Source organism: Bidens hawaiensis, unplaced genomic scaffold (assembly GCF_021521415.1).
Source record: "Bidens hawaiensis isolate Kalapana, Puna unplaced genomic scaffold, B.hawaiensis_p1.1 tig00029892_1, whole genome shotgun sequence".
Lineage (NCBI taxonomy): Eukaryota > Viridiplantae > Streptophyta > Magnoliopsida > Asterales > Asteraceae > Bidens > Bidens hawaiensis.
In genome coordinates, this window is record NW_027494966.1 from 161,792 (window position 1) to 186,433 (window position 24,642).

General features: G+C 39.1%; 1 protein-coding gene and 1 pseudogene across 1 annotated transcript; one reads left to right on the top strand and one right to left on the bottom strand.

The window, feature by feature from the left end:
• The first annotated feature begins 11,552 nt into the window (after nt 1–11,552).
• Nucleotides 11,553–14,073, top strand: LOC143579664 (aluminum-activated malate transporter 9-like). The gene is made up of 5 exons (XM_077062906.1): nt 11,553–11,850; nt 12,191–12,331; nt 12,653–12,922; nt 12,995–13,134; nt 13,666–14,073. Exons 1-5 carry the CDS (start codon nt 11,553–11,555, stop codon nt 14,071–14,073), a joined length of 1,257 nt encoding a protein of 418 aa, XP_076919021.1.
• A 1,963-nt stretch (nt 14,074–16,036) lies between these two features.
• On the bottom strand, nt 16,037–22,283 carry LOC143579651 (6-phosphogluconate dehydrogenase, decarboxylating 1, chloroplastic-like; annotated as a pseudogene).
• Between the last annotated feature and the right edge of the window lie 2,359 nt (nt 22,284–24,642).

Sequence of the window (24,642 nt, forward strand, 5' to 3'; positions counted from 1 at the left end):
TCATGCAAAGTCATCCATATTAAAAGAAGCGAGAACAAATAAGCAGATGCTCTTAGCAAATTGGCCTCCACAAACTTTGAACACTTTGCTAAAGACATCCGCATCAAAATTTTGGACCGCCCATCTGTTCCACAACATCAAGTTTTGGTAATTCAAACCGGAACGGAATCTTGGATGACATCAATTACAGCTTATTTGTCATCCGGAACCCTCCCGGAAGAAAAAGCCGCGGCCCAGAAGATAAAACACATAGCCTTGAACTACCAGATACTTGACGGTGTTTTATATTGACGATCCTTCCTCGGACCACTACTTCGATGTGTGGATGCCAAGGACGCGAACTATTTGATCAGAGAGGTCCATGAAGGCATATGTGGTCTTCACGCTGGCCAGCGCATGGTCTTAGCAAAACTAATGAACGCCGGATATTATTGGCCAGGAATGCATTTGGATGCTGTGCAAGAAATCAGAAAGTGTGATTCATGCAAGCGTCATGCTCCTAACACGCTACGACCAAAGAACGAGTTAGTTCCAGTCACTTCAGCTTGGCCGTTCCAGAAATGGGCGATGAACATAATGGGACCTTTTCCCGAAGCCCCCGGACGTGTCAAATTCTTGATAGTAGCCATCGACTACTTCACAAAGTGGGTGGAAGCTAAACCGGTTGCTTCCATAATAGCAGCAAGTGTTAAGAAATTACTGTGGGAATTCATAATATGCCGGTTTGGTCTTCCTCTGGAACTCGTTAGTGATAACAGAACTCAGTTCGCGGACAGTGGGTTACAAGAATGGTTAACCTTCCTTAAAACCTAGTTGGCGGCCAGCCCGCTTGGATGCCTTCAGAAGAACAGCAACACAGTTTCCAAGCTCATCACTCGCTCCGAACATCAGCGATGACCTGTTGGAACAATTATGCATAAATAACTCTAAAAACTTAGATTATTTATACCAAAAACAATGTACATACCTTGGGGATAGCTTCCGCTAGTAGCCATTTTTGATCCGCTTTGGCCTGGAAAGCTCCATCTTATGACCGGCGCATTCCAAGGCTTGATCGCGGCTCTTGGCATTAAGGTCAGACAAACGCTTGTCCTTGGCCGCCGACTCAATTCGAAGAGCTTCCATTAATTTGGCTTGCTCATTCATTGATTTGACATGTTCATCAAGTTGTTTCTGGAGAACAATCCTGGCCTCCTCGGTAGCGGACCGAGCAACCTTCTCCGCTTCCAGAGCCTGGCAGTTTTCTCTGGCCTCGTTCATGGCCTTCAAGGCTTCTTTTTTGGCACTGGTAGCAGAAGCCGCCAGCTCATCCCATTCCTCGTTCATCGCCAGCCAGTCTCGGGTTATTTCTCGACTAGTGGAAACAGTATTCGCCAAGTGATAAGAGTTTGAGTTCAGCAACTCTTGACGAATACTACGACGACGACGCTCCTTCTCAGTAGGAGGAAGACTCTCCTGCAAAAACTCGAGGCATACGTCCACATCATGAAATGTTGAATCTCGACGTAAAGACCAATGTGGACGATGCGGAGTAGGGTCCTCCTCTTGAGGAGCTGGAGAAGTTTGAGGAGCATGAGGAAACATGCTCACACCCCCTTGATCTCTAAAATGATGAACATTATATCAAGGTGACATACTGACACGATCAGTGTTGTCAGATTCCTTGTTCTTCAATGGAGAGTCATCAATTACAAAGATTGGATCTTTGGCAGTATTGGAAGTTACAAAGATTGGACGATGCGGAGTAGGGTCCTCCTCTTGAGGAGCTGGAGAAGTTTGAGGAGCATGAGGAAACATGCTCACACCCCCTTGATCTCTAAAATGATGAACATTATATGAAGGTGACATACTGACACGATTAGTGTTGTCAGATTCCTTGTTCTTCAATGGAGAGTCATCAGTTACAAAGATTGGATCTTTGGCAGTATTGTGAGGCGGAGATGGTGGTGGCGGAAGAGGAGTTGAATCTTCAAACCAGAAACACCTTCAGAAAGGTTATCCAGTTAAGGATCATCCGCGTCAAGTTGGTCCAAATGCGCTTCCAAAGTAGAAGGCTTCGCCTTCTTAGACTTTTTCTTAGGGGCGGCCTTAGCAGGATTCACCTTACGCTTGCCAGCCACCTTTGAAACGTTCGCGTCAACAATGGGACGTTCACCTTCAGTAATGACATCATCAGGTTGGGGGTGGTCCCCTTCCGCAGTAATTTTAGCATCATCATGGAAAGTAGCCTGGCTAGTGGTGGCTCTTTGGCGGGTGAGACATGCAGTTGAGTCCACAGCTTTATTAGCATCAACTGGAAAAACTTCTTCACAGAGTGACGACTCCTCGTTTGACGAAAAGAGTACAATCACCCCACTAGAAGTAATAGCAGTCACAGGTCGGGGTCGTAGAATGCCCTCACCTTTGAGAATGGATTCTCGAACATACTCCTCACCTTGGGCGTACATAGCTGCAGACACCACAGGCTCCGAGCGAAGTTCAGAAGGGAATAAGAAATTAATTCTGGTGCGGTCCAAAAAGGGTCCGTCCCTTGGGTCAATCGGGTGACGCACCATCATTCCCCCTTCATGATCTAACAAAGTAGAAAAGACGGAACCCTCACCTGTGCAAACAATAAAAACAAGTCAGAAATTACATGTTCATTAAGAAAAATACAGATACAACAATAAGCTTACCCTTGTCGGTCTTCTCGTAATATGGCTCCAACTCAGGAAACGGCCACAAATGGCTCATCTTCGCACTCACCATCGCTCCCTCATGAATGGGACGCATGGGAGTTGGCGTGGCAATCAGCGTATTATACCACCAATGACCTTCATGAGCAGTGACCAGAAACACAGGCATGGCACCTTCCGCCTTACGTTTAGTCATCGTGAAAGGAATAACATCCTCTCGGATCCAGAAAAATTTTGGTTTCTAACCATGAAGGCTACGGATCCATTCTGTACCTATAACCCTCTTCTCAACCGAAGCAAAACTGTACCATCCGTCACGGAAGGTCATCTTGTAGAATACGGCAAACATGCCGGCAGACGGTTCAAGTCCACGAGATTGACAATAGAATTCAAAATGACGAATCCTCAACATCCCAAAAGGATGGATCTGCGACACATAAATTCCATAAGTTGTCAGGATCGATTGGACGAACTTCGTCACATGAAGCCGGAAGTTTACTGTCATAAAATGATCTATATATACAACCATTTTCCTCGGAGGAGGACTACTGGCAACAGAACCACTAGCCGGGCGTTCCGGCTCCCATTCTGGTGCTAAGCCGTATACATTTACAACATCATCATCATAGTCTTTTTGTTTAAGGTTCACAGTGACCTCGGTAATAGTAGGAGTACTCTTCTTATCCCCAGCCATTTGGTCAGATGAATAAAACTTGATCGGAAAGACGGCAGAAAGAAATCTCAAAGGCCTTAAAACCTAGAATATTTGAGAAGGAAAATATTTGAAAGCGATAAGAGTTGAATGAAGGCTACAAGTGGTTTATTTATACTCATTGCAATTAATGCGACTGATGGGACGCCAGAGGAGAGAGAAACCGCGGGCCGCTAGATGATTGACACGTCAAGCGGGAAATTCAAGAAAGTGTAAACAACGACGTCATACACGTTTGGTCAGTCGCCCTCAGGAAGTTTCCCTCTCCGCCACGTCATCATAGTTATCCAAACTTTCAAAAAGTTGTAAATTTCAAAAATATCTTCTAAGAATATTCTCTTCAAATAGTTGAATGTTCACAAAAGACAAAAAACTCTTTCTCATTAATTATCCAATAAATAATTACAAAAGGAGAAAGAAAAATTGCAAGTTAAAAAACATCTAAACCTATCCTAAAGGTTTGAGACCGTCTTGTCTTCCGGAGACTTCGGCGACGTGTCTTCCGAAGAATCATCCTCCGACTCATCACCAAGAAAGATCTTCAACTGGTTCACACCATCAGGGGCGGACACGAACTCCGGAAGCATGTTCTGAAGCGGGAAGACGAGGTTTTCATGCTCCTTAATCTGTATCTCCCGCTCCTGCTTGACGTCAAGGCTATGAAGAGGATGATCCTTGAATGAATGACCACTTTGTATATAAGTCACCCCTTCATTAAAGCCCCTCACACGTCCAAGTTGGGAAGAAGCAGTCATCAGGTTGGCAAAACTGTCAACCATTTCTGGACTCCCCTTGATATAGCGGATGACCTACAAAACGAATCACACAAGTGTTTAATGACAAAATACAAAACAGGGAATAAACTAGTAAAGTTGAATAAACTTACAGCAACAATTCCCCGAGTAAGGAACCATTGACGGTTACGCTCCGCACGTTCTGCCCGCACTCGGAGCTCTTTGGATTCCACAGTTGCCTCCTCATGAGCTTGAAGGAGGGAGTCATAGGCAGTTTGAATTTCAGCAGCACTCTGGTCCTTAAGTTCGACTCGCTCCTTCTGCAACTTTAGCTCCGCCTCAAGCTCTTGGATTCGATCACCTTGAAAGGTCACCTGATTTTCCAATGCAGAGTTGGCTTCTTGAGCACGGGCCAAATCATCTCTTTCCTTTTGAGCCTTTGCCCGAGCAGCTTCAAGAACGAAATTTTGTTTTTCACAAGCTTCTTTCCATCGGCGAGCAGCGTCAGCATTATGATCTTGCTCACTCTTAAGGGCATTCTCCACGTTGGCTTGCTTCCATTTAGCAGTATGGGCCGCAATACGGTGCTCCTCAGCCTCTTTCTTCGCAGCCTCAGCGGTTCGACGAGCTTCTCCCACCTTCCCGCCTAGAGTACGCCACTCACATAAGACCTCCTGGCTACTGGCCAAAGCATTAGCCAGATGATAAGCTACATTCGTATGAAGGTCGTGGCGGGAAATGTCACGTTGATACGTCATCTCAGCAGGTGGCGCACAATGCTCGACAAAGTCCATACAGGTCCCAGGATGAGAAAACCGAGACCCGTTAGTAGTGTCCCATGGAGGGACAAACAGATCATGTCTGTCACCCAGGTTCGTATCCCCGTAGTAACGGGAACCCGAAGGTTTAAGACGAGTCGGGGTGGAGGAAGGCTGTTGTGGAGGAGGTCGAGGAGGAAACTCCTCGGTCCTGGAATCCTCCTCATTAACAACAGGATTGTTCTGCTGATCACTAGTAAAACTCCCAGTCTGAAAAAGATAGTCGAAGCGATTATCAGGTTCAGACTGGTTGTTGGGTCCTTCCGCTGAAGCATCAATCGGAGGAGTCGGCATCCTCTCCTCTACGATAATCTCAATTAGAGGAGAGGTCGGTCGGCCCTCCGTATCAGCACCACTAGGTTGAGCAGGCGGTTTATCTCCCACCCCTCCCCCTGGAGGAGGAGATGATTGTTTTTCAGTATGAAGAGTTGGGGTGGGCATCTTCTCAGATATGTCTTCCCCAAAGATCGACGGATTTACATAAAAAGCTATACTCAGCTACACACCCTAAAAAAGTATAATGTTTAAGGGTCAACACGTACCTTCTACAGTATCAATGCGGTCGGCAAGACTGTACTGTGGCTTCTTAGGGCGATGGATTTTTCGTCTCAACGGTCCCGCCTCAGTATCCGCAATCTTCGCATCCGCTTGACCCGCTTGAGAAGCTAAGAAAGCTCTCTTTTTCTCCAACTCTGCCAGTAAAGATGAGACAGAGGAAAGTTCAGGAGCATCCTCATCAGAGTCTCCTTTCTCTTCAGAAGCAGAGAACTCAGAAGCATCGCCATCATCATCGCTTGATGATAAGATGGCGATCATCCCGTTGGAAGTAACGACATTAAGAGGATGAGGGTTTAGAACATACGCACCTGTTTCAAAGGTGGCATCCGAAATGATAGGTTCAGCTCGAACCTTCTTTGGAAAAAGAAATCGAGACTTGGTTTTTTCAAGAATGGGTTGGTCCCCCGCATCGCGGATGCCCTTACGGACACAACCCCTATCCTCAAATAGAGCATTAATTATCGAACACCGACCTAAAAAGATAGAAGTTTAATCATAAACACATTCAGCAAAAAAGAAGAGACAATAAGAAATAACTTATGCTCGTTCAGGTTCACGAAAATAGGCTCCATAAATTCAGCCGGCCACAAACGGCTCATGCCTGCCCAAACGAGGGCTTCCTCTGGCAAGGCCCGCATGGGTGTTGGTTCTGCAGTAAGAACACGATACCACTCACGACCCCCGTGAGCAGCCGTGACAACGTCCGGAAGAGCGGAACTCGCTGGACGATGAACCATGGCCAGAGGAACCACATCCTCAGAAATCCAAAAGAACTTGTTCCGCCAATCTGTGGACACCTTTTCAACTTCGTACCCAATACTCCGATCGGAAAACCCTTGACATGTATACCAACCATTACAGTTAGCAAGAAGGTAAAAAACCGGAAATCTATCAAAGTAGGGCACCATGTCACGTGCTATACATACAAATTCGTAGTGACGAATTCGCATCACAGCACGCGGGTGCAGCTGGGATAAATGGATCCCATAGGCGGTTAAAACTTTCTCGAAAAATTTCGTTATGGGAAAACAGAAATTCCTATAAACGAAATAATCAGCGTACACAGCCATTTTCCCAGGCGGTGGGAAACTGGCTATAGAACCAGGGGAAGGGAACTCCGGTCCCTATTCAGGTGGAATACCGTATGTTTCCAGCAGTTTTTCATACTCTGAGTGATCCCATGAAACTTCTATTTCATCGACTTCAGTCTGAGCGTTCGACATTATAATGGAACTCAGTAAGAAGAAAAGATATATGAGAAGTTCAGAGAAAAGCAATAAGATAATCAGAAGGAAAGAGCGATAAAACTTCAAATAGAAGGAGTCTCTCCTTATTTATACCCATCGCAATTAATATGATGGGATATGAACAGTAGAGAGAGAAAACCATCGCCCAATCAGTGACCGCCACGTCACGCGGGAAATTCGAAAAAGAGAAAAAGTTGCACAGTCGGGTACAGTGACAGCCGTCAAAAATGTTCCATCGTCTGTTCACGCGCATGCGAGTGGTCAACTTGTCCTTTTTTCATGATTATCCATACCAACAGAAGATATTTTCTACCTAATTTCAAAATCCAAAAATCCCCAAACATACATTAAGTCCAGAATTTCACCCGCGTAAAGACTTCACACGGAAGAAACACTGGACTGTGGGGGACTTGTAGAGGTAGGGTACCGAAAAGACCCAAATACCCTTAAGTACCACCCGCGGGTCACAGAAGAACCTCTCACAGGCCACCCGCGGGACATATGGATCACCCGCATATCAAGGTAGAGGAGGAACGTCCTCATACCACACGCGGAAACATCCTGGCACCCTCAAAAGTCATCCGCAGGGCGGAACATCTATTCGCCAAAATGACCGGAAGGCAATGCCAATTGGACAGCTGTCACCAATTAACTACCATCAAAAAGAGTATCCACGATTGTTACTTGAGGAATACGTGACCTACCAGCCAATGAGCAAAGGACACCTGGCTAGGTTGTTATAACCGTGCACATGGCCAAGGTGTGTTTCGTCCTATCGTTGGGTGACGCGTGTCCAGGTTGTTACGCCCATGCACATGGGACGTATGGCTCAACCTATCATGGGAGGACACGTGCCCAGGTGGTTACCAAAGATCTTCTAGAAGAGGACAAATGGTCCAATCATCTTCCTACATCCTTCGGCTATAAATACCTTGTCAAACGGTATGAGGTATTCATTCACTCACCTACATTCTGACCACACTTAGTCTATATACTTCAGTACTTTCTCCATTTACGAGGGTTACTGATTCTCACGCCGGAGGGTAGTTACAGGAAGACCCCCCCCCCCCTTGTCCTTCTTGTAACGAGACTCACGGTATATGTTTTGCAGGTTCCGGTCATTGGACTTTGGGAAGTTATACTCATATTGTGTTAGTAATTACCGTATAGTACCCTGTAGACTCATTGGATCCAGGACCCATACCAGGGGAACGGATCCGTTTTTCTTCATCATAGGAGTTACATTGAATAAAAAAAAAACGAACTACTAGTAACTGAGAGATGATTTTTATTATATATACTTTATTACAAAACATATTCGATAATTAAGGCGTGTAAGTTTTTTTTAAAAATGATTTTTGGCAATATAAGTTTTGAGAACATATACAATATAAGATGAAGATGGCATGACCATATCCAATTTTGTTATGATAAAATGCTAATATCATTTATTTTCTAAACTAACAGGTAAAACTGATTTGTTAAAAGTATATAATTAATATGTTTGAGAGGGCAAAAGAAGAAAACCAGTTAACCATTTTGCTTTTTATTCAAATGTAAAAAAAAAACAGTCAAGTCAATTATTTTAATGTAAAATTTCTCTATTATTTGAAAGAAATGGCGTTTTACAGGGTCTTGGGCGTTAATGTGTTATTAATTATAACGGCATGTCCAGTCGCATTACAATGATGCATCTTGCTTTATTATAACTACAACGCTGGTTCTAACTAATTATAAATACGCGTCAAACTTTTTAGTTTTTGATTTGTTTTCATCTTGAGTTTGACGCATTGTTATAACAACTATGAGTTCGACACATTACAATAAGGTGCCCCCCTTTCAGAGATCACACAAGTGCTTTATTCTCATTACAAAAATATATTTAACCTATTACAATAATGCATTTTATATCCACAAATGTATTTAACCTATTACAATAATGCATTTTATATCCACAAATGTATTTAACCTATTACAATGGTGCCTTGATTTTAGAATTTGTTTTAGGCAACAAATAACCCGAAAATAAGCTATAGGTGTAAGGTTTTAACCTTCCTGGAGGAAAACAAAAGAAAATATACAAGTACCTCAAAGCAACCAGAGCATTAACATGCATGTCCTCCAATATATGCAAATAATTCAACATTTGATAAAATCTAACATAAAAAGAGTTCAAAAAGATTGAAAGGTACGCATGGTACAAAGGAATAGAGCATCTATCCATCTATAATCTACACGAGCAGCCAGATGTGAGAATGAAATCATCCATCTAAAAGCATGCATTGAGCGAAGAATATTAGCTTAAACTACAAAAAAGTGAAATATCCTCTAATCTAATGTAGGGAACAGTCAGGATAAATGAACCGATACCCATCAGTCACTTATTTGATTTTAATAGGTCACATTTCTGTTATACGAAAGTATGACATGTACAATGTAGACAAGACAAGACATCTACCGTTCTATGGAGGAGGAAAAATATGCTTCCACAAATACTAGTAATTAAATAGGTGACACAAAATAACGTGACGGTTCATGTGAAGTCTTAAAGAACTATCTCCATTTGACGAATTTGCATTACAGGCTTCGTAAGATAGTGGCAAGAGTTTTTAGACATGGATAATTTGAGGAATTAACATGCACGCCGAAGTTCTTTGTATATTTTCAAAATTGCAAAATAAATTGTGCATATGAGATTAAGTCTTAGACAAAATAGAGATTTTGGGCGAATTTCGTATCCACTTAGGAGCAACTTCCCTAAAAATCACCAATTTTTCTTTATAAATAATTCCATAATTAATATAAGGAGGAGGTGCTCATGGGTGATGGGTTCGGAGAACCCTTAAGCACACCCTTGGCGACTTAGCTATCCATCAGTATGGGTGATGAGGCTAATGTGGCCTTCCTTTTTTTGACATCAATGGTCTCATCCGGGTTCATCGAAAACCGATTCACTTTGATTGGTGCAACCCATCACATATAGATGGCTAAATTTCAGTTCATGATCGCATTTACTCATTTAGTATGGAGTGGAAACTAGTCATTGCGACTCATTTAGTAAGGATAAGGAATGGTTCTAGGACTGGACATGGCGTCTTTTTGGTTATAAAATCATTAAGAAGAACTGATGAATACCCAATTTTATGTTACTTACCACTGATAGTTAATTACACCTAATGAAGAAAGTTCCAAATGATTAGATGAGCTGACTAGAGTTACGAGCCAAGTTTTGATGAGTAATTACCACCGACGAGTAAATGCCACTGACTAGGAGATCTCGGCTACAATGGATCTTTACACTCACAAGTGATTTATTGCTCATACGGTAACTTGCTATTGATGGCTAGTTACCACCAATGTTTTTATAACCAGACCGGATATCGAACCAACAGCATTACTGGTCAAACAAGTCAGATCGTTCGGATCGGATTTAAGAACCTGGCGGCAATATAATTTGTTTAAAAATTAAATATAGAAAACTTTAATTACAAAATAGTTTACTTTGATTACTTTTTTATTCAAGTATTTGAATACAGTAATGCTCAAAGGTTTTTAATCGTTTTGTGTGATTTAATTGTGAAATAGTTATTTTGTTTCAAAGTATTGTCGATTATTGGGTATTTAGATTGTTTAATTGCTTAAGGTTGAAAAGTAAAAAATATAGAATAAGTTTTAAATTAAGCTTAGTAATTTTTAAGGGTATCTCGTGAAACATATTAATAATCTCAGCAACACAAATATCAAGTTAGTTGAGTTGGAAACATTTTATTCGCAGGCCCTGTCATGAAAACCTTGGTTACCACCAATGATGATGAAGTTATTGCTACTAAAGGATTCTTAGGCTTGATACAAGTTGTGTCGTGTGGCTTGCTTACGAGGTAAGTTACCATAGATTAGTAACTTACAAGAGCATCTATAAATTACGAACCGTCACATCTACTACACATCATATATCAAACTCTTCTAAAAAAACACCAATTTTCTTCCATCAACAAACCTTTACAAACTCACATGTCAACAATAACATGGTCACAAATTTGTCCCCGACTAAGTCACAATCAAACCACCAAAGACATTGTGGTTGATAATATCGGCACACACTAGCCTCATTTTAACTTGGTTTAACGACATGGCAAATTGTTGTTGATCGGCCTAAGGCCTCAAGATCTGGTGACAAAAGTTATGCTTTGTAATGGATACTTATTGTATTTGTGCAATTATGGTAGGATCCGAATAGGATTGTAGTTCCTTGAAATCCTTGAAAACCCAATAAGTCAGCTTATCACTATCAAGTACATTGTTGACAAGGGATTTTATACATGTTGTTTCATTTAGTCATGTGAAACTATTCGCTGCCAAACAGTACGTTCAGCCTTAAATTAAGCTATGAGAAACACTTGATTTCTTTAAAGATATAGCCTTTCTTTAAGTTAATAAACTATATATTTTGATCGTTGCTATGACTTAGTTTTTTATTCTTAACCCAAAACAAGAGAAACACTTGGGACTCACTTGGGTTGTATTTCTGATCGATTATTAACGGTAAGCAAGATCAACAACAATAAATTAAACCCATTTAGAAGTCTTTATCTATGAAAGAACTGTTGAACTGAGCATCTATTCTCTAGTTACCTTGGTGTTTATTCCTGCCAATATTTTCTAGTACCTTCTATCAAGCATTATTCTTTTTCTATGTCTCCGGGACAAGACACACTTTTGCCAATTAAATCACACTCGTATTTAAATGCCTATTCCTTAATCCGAAACCTCATTCCTCCAAAACTTTCCTATAAAAGCACTAAAGATCAATGGGAGTTCATAACAAGAGTTCGAGAATGAACGGGAAGGAGGACAATCTTGTCGTTAAAGTATCTTCTAGCACAGAAGATAAACCCCAAGAAACCGCAAAAAAATCCAGATTTTTATTGCATAAAATTTGGGAATTCGATAAAGAAGATATCAGTAGAGTGACATTCTCTCTAAAAGCTGGTCTTGCTGTTCTACTTGTGTCTTTACTCATTCTGATCCAAGCACCTTATCAAATGTTTGGCAACTCCATTATCTGGTCTATCCTGACTGTCGCTATCATGTTTGAATATACCGTAGGTATGCCATCTAGACTTAAAAACGAAAGAAAACAGAATATTCTTGTAATTAGGAATGCATAAATATATATATATATATATATATATATATATATATATATTGCAACATGTTCACTTCATAACCAATAATATGTCGAGAATTGCAAGAACCAGATAATAGAAGAGAAAGTGTGGCTATTACATAACCATCTTATGTATCACATTAAAAACTATGTACAAGCTAAAGCTAGTAAATTGTACGGTTCTTGCAGTTCTAAACACCTTATTAATTCTAAATAAATAAATATAGTTATATAACAACTAATCACCAGGTAACTTTTTTTTATTATAATCTGTTGAAGGGGCAGCATTTCAAAAAGGATTCAACCGTGCACTTGGAAGCTTGTTTGATGGAGTCTTAGCCATTGCAGTTGCCGAATTAGCGTTGATGACAGGTCCCACCGTTGAACCTATAATAATAGGCATCAGTATTTTCATGATAGGTAAACTCATAAGCAAAATAAGATATATATCATGGGTCGATTTGGGTTGTTCTTTATCAAAACGCATTAAATTGGTTGAACTGCCGTTTTGGAACTTGTCCAAGTCTATTATTTATACATCTCCTTTTATTCACAGATTTAATAATAATCAAAAGAATACTATGTTTGTAAACATTAATTACAATTGAGATGCTTAAACACAGACCATTTTGATCCATTACCCTAGCCTAACCCACCCATCCTGCCATCTATGTGCCTAGAACACATGATGAAAACATAAGTAATAAGGCTAAGCAAAAGTTTTTTCTTTTCCATTTGCAGGGACGATAACGTCATTCATGAAGTTATGGCCAAATCTTGTGCCATACGAGTATGGTTTTCGAGTTATACTATTTACATACTCTATGATCATTGTTTCCGGGTACCGAATGGGTGATCCAATTAGAAAGTCGATTGATCGGTTTTACACCATCTTGATTGGAGCAATTATAACAGTAGCTGTGAACACTCTAATTTTCCCCGTATGGGCTGGTGAGCAGTTGCATGAGGAACTCGTCAAAAACTTTAGTTCCGTGGCTGATTCACTTGAAGGTAGCTTTTTTGCTATTTTATATCTCTTTATCTTACACTCACAATAATAAACTTACAACTTTATGTCTTTAGAATGTGTCAAAAAGTACTTGGCTGATAGTGGATCAAATCATCCAGTGTGTACCAATACTTTCATGGAAGAATTCCCAGATGAGCCTGCTTATGAAAAGTGCCGAAATACATTGAACTCATCGGCTACAATCGAGTCCTTGGTAATACGGTTAATTTGTTTAAATTTATCAGATTTCTTTGTTTTTCTTCCTGACTTTAAAAGTTAATCTTGGTGGTGAAAATAAGGCCCTTTCAGCTAAATGGGAACCTCCGCATGGTAAGTTTCGACATGTTTTTTATCCTTGGAGTGAATATGTCAAGGTTGGCAGAGTTTTACGATATTGTGCATATGAGGTTATGGCACTTCATGGTGTTCTTCACTCACAAATTCAGGTTCCTTACTTTTCCTACTTTTCATATCTTGTAATTTGTGTAAACGAATAAGATGAACACGAACGGGCTTGTTCGTGTTTGTTAGTTTAACTTTAATAGAACAAATGAAAAAATGCAAACAAGTAACTTTAATATATTGGTTAGGGTTTATTGCATAAATAAATTTTACTATAGTTAGGAGATATGATTCGTTTGTAATTATACTCATTGTACTTGAAGGAGACTAGAGTTGATCAATAGTACATAGTAAGTGGTCAAAATTGTAACTTTTATTGGACTTGTTAATTTGTTTCTCATAGGCACCGTATAATTTGAGATTCATATTTGAATCAGAGATAACAGAAGCAACAATCAAGGCTGCTGAGTTAATAAGATGCTTAGGTAAAGATATATGTGACATGAAACAAAGCCTAAAGAGTTCTTTAGTGCAAAGTGTACACAAATCAACAGAAAGACTCCAAAGAGCGATAGACATGCATTTGTTCAGCAAAGATAATGCAAAGGTTCAAGTAAACTACCAAAGTCAAAGGCGGTCAAAAAATGGTGCCAATGATATTGCAAAGATAGAAGCATCCGGGAACACTGAAGCATTCTCACTTGTTACTTTCACATCATTGCTAATCGAGTTTCTTGCTCGACTGGATCATTTAGTTGAAGCGGTTAATGAGCTTTCGAATATAGCGAAATTCAAACCTGAGAGTCCATGAATAACCTGTTGTTTCCCTATACTGATAGACGAAGTTCTGAAGTTAATCGTCCAACAAAAGTTAGGATTGTGATTGTAGTTACTATAACTGTTCAGTATGTTTTGGAGATTGGAGTTTATGTTGGAATATGAAACCTATACTTTGTATTTAATTATTATGTAATTATGTCACATTAGTGACAAGCATAAGTTAGATAGGTGCCTAAATAACTTTGGCTGGTTATTAACTTATTAGGAGGCACTCCAACTGAAGGGGGTGTCCCTTCTTGGTGTCATTTCGATTTGTATAAATAAAGGCGGAAGATTACAATTAATATAACAATCATGATTGGTATGCTCTTAAGTTTTAAGGATTCCATCTGCATTGAAACCATTTTGCCTAGGATCAAACTTTCTGAACAAACATACTTATATTCACAGCAACACTCACACGTAAACTTTCTATCTATCGCAATCAAAATCATTTTGTATTGATACCATATCATCTTTAGATCCAAGAACTTTGTTTCATTGGGCACTACAAACTCGAAGAATTTGTGATTGCCCTGTGAATACCGAAGCAACCAAAAAACATATTGTTCGTCATGTATACCAACCAACTTTGGACTGACAATTGGAAAAGCAAACAAGTATGGCACACGCTTAGACTTTGTAGAAACAAGAAGAAACTCTAAAAGCAATTTAGCTTTCCTACACATCCTATGAACATCACCCACGTTTCTAAATTCATGGTACTTGGGTCGGGTTCTAATCTTGGAACCATCTATGGTACATAAATCTGAATTTTCAGAAATCATATGTTCAATAACAAGAACTTAGTCAGCATCTTAGAAGATTGTTTGGCAAATGACATACAAACCGGAAAATGCAGACTACTATCAATGCATGGGATTAGCACCATTAAAACTATCACTAGACATGGAATAGAAGAATTTTCTTAATGTTTACTATATATGTTTTTAATCATAGATATTAATGTTCTTACTTCTTAGCATGGAGCAAATAATCTTTACAGGTTATGAAATCAATATTGATATAAGTGTTTGTGATTTGATTAACAATCATCACAAATAATTTTCGGTTGGAAATAAATCTTGCACATAGTAGCCCAGTGACTAGTCGGTGACGAGTATGGGATGACACTGGACGATTCAGATTAGGCTCATCTAGGCTGGGACACAGCATGGAGAATGGGCTGTCCCGTGGGATTTAGGGTTGACCAATAAAGAAGATTATTGGGCCTTAGTAATTATAGAGGAACTGAACGACAGGTTTGGTGGGCTATGGATATGGGTTTGTAATGCCATGTGGGCTTGTGGGATAGTGAAAGATGATCCACGAAGGGAATGACCCCGATTCAGATACGTTGATCGAAGAACTTTAGTTATCTGACACCAGTTCGAGAACATATCTAGGAGTTAGAACTAAACCAGGATCAAATGGTTTCGAAAACAGATATGAGGGTTGAGATTCGAAACTTTGACAGAAGTGTTTTAGCTAATGACTTCATTCATTGGATCAACAATGCTGAGAAGGTATTAGCGGGTGAACTATTTTAATACTTTAAGCTTTAAAATGACTAACTGCACCTCAAGCTCACTTTAGTCCGAACTCATTTTAACCCAAACTGGAAAAAAAAAATAAAGGTTCTTTCGACTGCACAGAGCCCGATGTATCAATTAACTAAAATGAACTTTTAACCACCCCTTTTGATCCAGACCTATTTTGCCATGTATCAATTAACTAAAATGAACTTTTAACCACCCCTTTTGATCTAGACCTATTTTGCCATGTATCCATAAGCTAAAGAATTCATTAATATACAAAATCCTGCAACCAATATGGATCGAAACCAAAAAAGTGAAATACCTAACACGAGCACACCCAAATAGAACTCCTTTAGTCCTTTTGCTTCTTTAATAAAGCTGCTAAAACACTCATCAACAAATCAATAAATTAACACCTCACTGGGTATGAAAAGCACCCTCGCGATCAACCCTCTCATAAGTGTGAGCCCCAAATAAGTCCCTTTGAGCCTGAACAAGGTTTGCAGGCAACTGAGCCCGTCTATAAGTGTCAAAATAAGAAAGACTAGCACACATTCCTGGTATACTAATCCCAGCGGACACCGCTAGCCCCACCACCCTCATCCATGCCGCCTGCCGCTGCACCATCTCCTTAGCAAATTCCGGGTCCATCACTAGACTCGCAAGATTAGGATGCCGCTGGTACGCTTTTTTAATCCAGTCCAAGAAAACCGCCCTAATAATACACCCACCTTTCCAAATCCTAGCCAACTCCCCAAAATTCAAATTCCAATTCCAATTTTTCTCCACACCTTTAGCCCTCAACTAATTCATCCCTTGTTCATAACTACAAATCTTAGAAGCATACAAAGCTTGTCTCACATCATCAATCAACTTCTCTTATCGATCCCACTTCTCACACCCCAACCTCATCTTTCATCCCAACAGCCGCCAGCACCCCAGCAGCTGCCTCCCTCTCCTCCTTCAACCTACTCAAATACCGCCAGTCCATTTTCCGTCTCCCAGCAGCTGCCTGCTGAACTGTCCATTTCCCTGTCCCCTTCATCCCCGTCTTATCAAGAATCTTATCCACCAACCCTGCATCCCCATACTCGTCCTTAACTTTAAAACTATCCGCCGTAATCTCAACCAAAAAAACTTTCCAACTCCCCTTTATTCCACTCATCAAAAATCTCCGCCAGCTCATCATTACTCTACCAACCAACATGTTTCAAAACATCTAAGGTTCATATATTAACTGCATGTCACCATACTCTATCCCATTATGAACCATCTTAACAAAATTACCGGACCCACCTTCACCAATGTACATCACACACGGCCCATCTTCCACTTGGGCCGCCACTTTAGCGACAATATCTTTAATTTTATTATACGCCTCAAAAGACTCACCCGACATTAGCGACGGCCCATTTCTTGCACCCTCCTCACCACCCGACATTCCCATTCCAAGATAAAGCAGTCCTTTACTACTCGCTTCGATTATTCTGCGTTCGGTATTTTCGTACCACTCGTTTCCACCGTCTATGATCGTGTCACCAGGCTCCATGTGAGCAGATATAATACCTGTACATTCCAGTTCGTTGTATTACTAATTTAATCCCTTGTAATTGTCAAATCTTTCATTTCGAATCCTTGTAATCTTAATTTTGTGACTAATGGAATTATATTTTGAATCAAACATTGCTTGTTAATACATTATTCATGTTTAGTCAATTAAACGCATACTATTATTCAAAACTATAAAGAAATGAAAATTATATTTAATCTATCACATTAAAATACTTGATTTTGAACGCATTCAAGCCGATCAAATAGTGCACGAAACCGAGCTAAGGCACAGTGGGAATCACAAACAAAAGTTTGAGAACGTAACCCTCGACATGCATCAAAATTCAAGTTTTAAACCCAACTCTCGACACCATGAATGTTGAATTACTCTCTTGCATATCATAGTACTTTGAAAATAGTGAACGTAGGTGAAAACCGTGTGCGAAACGGTGTTATAACGAAGCGGGAATCGCGAAAACAAGTTTGGTGTTTATTGTTGATTTTTCAATACGAAAATTGTTGTTGCTTTGGCTCCAAAACCGGATCCACCTCCTTTCCCCCTCTTATAACCTTTTTAATACCTCCTAGACTCCCCAAAATCCAACCTCATTCCCTTTATATCCATTACATTTCTATTTAACTTATTACATCTTCCCCATAATTCCATTTCACCTCCCAAATCATCAAAACTTCACCATTAAATTCTCCAATATTCAACCTTCATCTTCTTGGTAAGAACTCATGTTCTAAACCAAAACTCTTGAAGTTTCATCTTATTTCTTAAAAATCACCTTGTTAATCCTCTAGGATCTTACCCCAAGTTTCACAAAGGTGAACTTTAGTGGAAGAATCCATATAGAGATTTCAAGGTGTTATTTTAGCAAAACTCATTTGTGTTCTTGATTTTCTTTCAAACCATCTTGTGTTTTGGTAACAATAGACTAAGCTATTAACTATATTCATGTTATTTAGCTTAAGTTCTCAAAATGTTCAAAAGTTATAAATGTTTTTCAACCTTATGTTTTGTTTATCAAAGAATTCCATCTTGATTGTGAGTGAAAGATTATATGGTGAAGTTGCAAACAATAGTTCTACAATCATAAACCCACCAAGCATTACACAAGAAAATGGATTAATATAGTTTCTAAAATCTTCCATTAATAAATTCTAAAAATACTTAACTCTTGTTCATGACCCTCGAAATCATATTTTGGTTTGTAGAAGTGGTATTCCATGACAATACTTGATAAACTAACATAGTTTGTGGCTTATACCCAAACTCTCTTGATAACTAACAAAAATTGTGGTTTATACCCAAACTCTCTTGATTCTAACATATCTAACAAAGTTTGTGGTTTATATTCAAACTCTCTTGATTCTAACATAACTAACAAGTTTGTGGTTTATGCCCAAACTCCCTTGATTCTTGATGTCATGACTCTCAAAGTTATCTTTTGATGAGTTGTTGAAGTGGTAAACCTATGATAAATTCTTGACTAAATTATTATGACTCATGTATATATATATATACATATTTTACCATTCGTGCTTACACACTTCCGTTTACCTTTTAGGGTGACTTCGGTGTTCAAACTTCCAAGACTTTAATAATTCCGTTCGTAACTTAAATCGGCAAACCGTGAGTTATACTTGATCCCTTTTAAACTTTTCACACCTTTGGGATGTAACATTGTTATTAAAAAATCACATAAAATCAAACACACTCTATTTTCATTCAAGCAAACTCAATTCTAGTACATGCTAAATCTATATGTTTGTTTATTCAATCTACATGCTAGAATAAGTTGACGTGCTACTTTCATTAACTTCGCAAGCCTCCCTTGACATGTATAACGTTATAGGATTCGCACACTGCCTTTTTGTATGAGGTCATTGTCAAGTATTCTATTATGGCTTTGTTATGTTGATAATAAGGATATGTTTGTAATATACGAAAATCTAAAACTCTAAAATATTAAAATGATGAATTAATATGTTGAATATTAACGAGTTGATAATGATGAAAACGGAAGGAATATTAAAATGTATTAACCGAACATGATAAATAATGAAACGTTAATGCCGAATAACCAAACTTTATAATAATAATAATAATAATAATAATAATAAGAAGAAGAAGAAGAAGATGTACATGATGGTTAAACAAAAGGGTTAAAATGTAAATGTTTAAATTAGTTAAAATAAGTTCGAGGACCAGTTTTGCCAGTTCCTAAAACATAGTTTGAATCATGCACATCTACGTTCCTTTCCGGGGAAGACGAGAGCAACCAACAATACGACTATATATCGGAATTTGATTTTGTTTCAAACTCGTTTAATATATATATATATATATATACACACACGATAACATTCCAACGACTTTCATTGATCAAAAACCTTAAATCTTAATTTTTTTCTCTACCGCCAACACCACCGTAGCCGCCCTGCGAATCGCCGGAGAAACCGCGGGCACCGCAGTCACCACTATGGGAGTTCTCGCCGACGGCGCTGGTAGTCACACACAACCGCTCGCCTCCGCTCTCTCTGTTTCTGCATTAAGCCGCTGCCACCGGAACTCGATTAGGAACAGCCGCCACCCTGTAAATCGCCGGAAACACGCCGCCACCACCAGCCGGACGTAACACTCGCCATCGTCAAGCCACTACCGTAAGTGTTGTCTACTCCGACGTGCCTCGGTTCCGCTCGTTGGGAGTCCGAAACAGATTGTTCATCTCGGGTCAAGGTAACACACTACATGCGGGTTTTTTTTTAAATTCCATCGTTGATCAATAATTTTGAACTCCAAACCAGAGTTTGAAAAGAAAATAAAACTGGCTTTCAAAAGAAACAAGTTCAACGTTGGAACTTTGCTTTGCAATCTACTCTTTTAAAAATAAATAAATAAAGACATGGTTGGACTAGTGGTGCTGGACAGCTCACATTAGTGTGATTTAAATAATGCGTATACATATGAATATGTGAATATGATTTCACATTACTCTCAAAATAGTTTTAACATCTAACTATTTATATTATGTTAAGGTATATTAAAGTTATATCATAAATCCACAACAATTAATATGTGATTATTAATGGAGATTATAAATACACAAAGAGTGAACTTATTTTCAAATCTTGAAAACGAGAGACTACATGTAAATACCATAATATAATTTACGTCAGAATAATATTATAGGTCCCGGCGACGTCTAATTCAACCTTACGTTACCGCTATTTCGCTTATAAGGTACGGATTCTGGTTTCTTTCACTCATAGCATTAATTATGTTCCGTTACTTCGTAGTACGGATTATGTGGTCTTTTACTTGTAGAGTAAATATTGGTTTCATCATTTTCATAGTGTACGGACTTCGTGGTCTTGCACTGGTAGCGTCATACCGTGTCTTTGCTCTCATAGTATATGGATTCTTGAGTTGTTAATCGCGTTATGATTATTGAGTTGATTCATAGTGTCGTGTCACCGTTATCGAATAGTTTCGTTCTTTATTTATTGCATATTGTTATTGTTCAATTGATAAGAGAAATTGTCATGCATGCGATAGAATATATTTTATTACACTCATTATCGCATGTTCCTAATAGGCCATTGACTGATTGTTACTGAGACATATTATATTGGTATTTACCATTATTATTGCCTTTTTATTTGACCTCAATACCCGAGCATTTATCCACCTATGGGGACGTAGGGCGTCAATCGAGGCACCTTTGACGTGCTCTTTCTGTGGCGGAGCGATTAGTCCACAGCGTCTCTATTTTATTGTGCGACGAGAGCATTAACTGATTACTGAGAGACGTACGGATCGATCCTAGGTAAATTGTTACTGGAGTGAGATAGTTAGGTGTGTGCCCACATTCCTATCTCACTCAACTATTGGTGCATTAGTCTGCAGCTAATGTACATACTGTTATTGTTACTGTTACTGTTACTGGATCACATGGGTATTTCCATAGATATATTGTTATTGTACTTATTCATAACTGATAGTTCAACATATTGTTACCGTTATCGGCTCGCAAACTGTAACTGCTTCTTCCTTGATTTTTCATCGTATCGTTTTTAATCGTTTGTTGTTACTGCTATTGTTTTCCTCCGTTACTGGGCAATTTTTGGCTCATCCGTGTTTCTTTTGTTTTGTGTTTCCTTTAATTTGTTACAGGTACTTAAAGGAATCAGGGGAATGTGTGATAAGAGAGTAAAAGTAAAAGGCTAGAAGTTGGAAAAGAAGAAACTTAATAATTTATTTTGAATGAAACAACTTTATTTATTTTCGTTGTCAATGATATTGAACCTTTTTGGTATTTAATGATTTTAAACTTTTAAATTTGGATTTTTATTTATCGTATCAAGTGACACGTCGGCCCTAACTGGCTGGGGTGTTACAATGTTAGTGCTTAATCTATGGTTTGAAATGTAGTAATGCATGCTAGTATGAATTCTAAAACTAAACATAATTTAGTCATGTGGATTTGAGATTTATTATATATTATGCTATGTAAATTCAAACTTGTATGCTCACCAACATTTTTGTGTTGACAGATATTTTTACAATGTTGCAGGAAATGCTTGAAGAATTGTTGCAAGAAAACCATTTAGGGTGGATTTAGATACACACTAAATTCTAAAATCAAGACTATGCTCTATTATTTTGTTATTATATGTTTCATTATGGTCAAGTTGTGTTTTCATTAGTAATGTAAAAGAATATTATTTAATCTATTGAAATCTAGTTACGTCAATGATTTCTTTGGAATCAATCTATCAAATTGCACCCCCGATGTTTCCGCCATCGGTTGGGGTGTGACAACAGATGATGCAGCAAATGTTTGATCAACTGGTGGGTTGGCCTTGACGAGAATTATGATGGCCCGGGGCTTTTGGATAGATAGGATGAAGTGACGGGGAGTGTAATGGTTGGTTAGTGGGAGTGGGCGTTCGGAGTGGGCTCGGTGGAGGGTTTGGTCGACTTTGGAGATGGTGCGGTTGTAGACGGAGATTGGGAAGCCTTTTCGGCGATGTTGAGGGCCAGGTTTTGGTCCATGATGGCTAGACCGGCTATGCCGATGCGTGAGAGATTTGCGATGTCCATTGGTGGTGGCTTGTGGGCTGAAAAATGAAATGATGAGGGTTTAGGGGTTAATGAAATGAGATGGTGAGTGGTGTGGCCTCCTTTGTTGGAAAATTTGTGACATTGATTCAAGTTGTTGGTATTTTGGGATTAATTGTGAGTGTGAATTTTGGTACCTGATTTATTTATTTTGGTACCTAATTATTGGAATCACATGACTTATTACATGCAGTCACATGCGTGGAGAATTATTCTACTATCTTATGCTTAAGTTTAGTTATTTTTTTTTGTTGAATAAGACCGAGTCTCTAGGAGAGTAATGTTAATTATCCAGTGGCTCATAAGTAGTTTAAGTCTTCCTTGATTTTTGGTTTGTTTCCTGTTTTTCAGTATTTATAGTTTTCGAACGTTGTAATAGTATGGCTATTTAAGGGCTTGATGTTATTCAATGAAATCATTGAATTCAGTTATATTTTATGTTTCTATATACACTTGACACTTCAAGTGGTATCAGAGCACAATTGAGAGATCCCTTAAAGAGCTGAGTGCGATTGTAAAAGGAGAAGCTCGTTGCCAAGAAAGAGTATGGCTGAAGAATCAAATCAGTTCTAAGATACCCATGTTCCTAAGTTTGATGGAGATTATGATCATTGGCACATGGTCATGAAGAATCTCATTCAATCTAAGGAGTGTTGGAATGTCGTTGAGACGGGGTACGTTGTGATCAAAGATGGAGAGCATGCTACGGCAACATGGAGAAAGAACTATGAAGAAAATAAGCTAAAAGATTTGAAGATATTGGATTACTTGTTCCAGTCTATAGACAAGTCCATTCTAAAGATGTTTTCTCAGAAGGAAACCTTGAAACAGGTCTGGGATGCGATAAAGAACAAATATCAAGGGAGTGCTCGGGTCAAATGAGCACAATTGCAAAGACTAAGAAGAATTTTCGAGACTCTAGAGATGAAGAATGGAGAAAGTGTAAACGATTACCTTGGAAGAGTTATGGTCATGGATAATGATATGAGAACGTGTGGAGATGATAAGCCAGATATGAAGATAGTAGAAAAGGTTCTACGCACTCTCACCGAGAACTTTAATTTTGTGGTGTGTACTATAGAAGAATCTAAGGATCTCTACACCATGACTGTAGATGAGTTACAAAGCTCACTATTGGTTCATGAGCAAAAGATCCTAAAGAAACCTACCGAAGAACAGGTCTTAAAGGTTGAGCAGGAAAACTCATATGGTAGAGGAAGGGGAAGAGCTAGCTATACTCGAGGAAGAGGACGTGGTACCTTCGATAAGAGCACCACGAAATGTTACAAGTGTCATAAGCTGGGGCATTTCCAATATGAATGCCCCTCTTAGGATAAAGCCGTTAACCATGCAGAGTATGATGAAAATGAAGAACTGGTCCTAATGACAATAGTGGATGTGGAAGGATACAAGCAAGAATAGGAGAGTATACGGGCAACGAGAAATCTAAAGGATGGGAAGGAATGCATCTGGTTTCTAGACTCAGCCTGCTCCAGTCATATGACAGGCAACAAGGCTTGGTTCACAAACCTTGACTCAAAATTTACTCATTTTGTGAAAATGGGGAATGACAGTGGGATGATTCAGATCATAACCAAGGTGTATTATGCTCCTGATCTATCATCCAATCTTATAAGTGTTGGGCAGCTATAAGATAAAGGGGTAACCTTTTTTTTCAAAGAAGGTGATGGGAAAGCGTATCACCCTATGAAGGGTCTACTCTTTGCTTCCAAAATGATGAGAAATCGTATGCTTCCAATCTTTGATGTGCATGATAAAAGTGAGAAGTGTAGGCAAGTCACCACGTGTAATGATTTGTGGCATTAAAGGTATGCCCATGCAAACCACAAGGCCCTTAGAACTATGCAGTTCAATGACATGGTTGTTGGGCTTCCAAAAGTTTCCCAGAAGACAGGAGTATGTGAGGTATGCGTCGTGGGTAAGCAGAATAGAATAGAGATACCAAAGAAAAGTAAATGGCACACCTCTGAGAAGTTGCAGCTGGTCCATACTGACATTTGTGGGCCAATCAAGCCCATGTCACAAGAAAAAAAGAGGTATGTGCTAGTGTTTATAGATGATTTCACCAAGAAAACACGGGTCTATATGTTGGGATTGAAAGGGGAAGCTTTTGAATGCTTCAAAAGGTTCAAAACTCTTGTTGAGAATGAAACATGTGCTAAGATTAAATGCTTAAGAAGTGACCAAGAGTTTATTATTGAAGAAGAAAATACCGTGATTGAACCTTTGGACCAGAGTAAACCTTCACCGGAGGGTGAAGAAAATGATCAAGAACTCGATCAGCCCACAGACCAAGGTGAAGATGTAGAAGAAGATCCAC

Bases quoted from the DNA above. Each gene is read 5' to 3' on its own strand.
- LOC143579664 (XM_077062906.1), top strand. From the start codon at position 11,553: ATGGGAGTTCATAACAAGAGTTCGAGAATGAACGGGAAGGAGGACAAT. The intron at 11,851-12,190 runs GTATGCCATCTA...AATCTGTTGAAG, and splicing joins CATGTTTGAATATACCGTAG to GGGCAGCATTTCAAAAAGGA. The intron at 12,923-12,994 runs GTAGCTTTTTTG...TTATGTCTTTAG, and splicing joins CGTGGCTGATTCACTTGAAG to AATGTGTCAAAAAGTACTTG.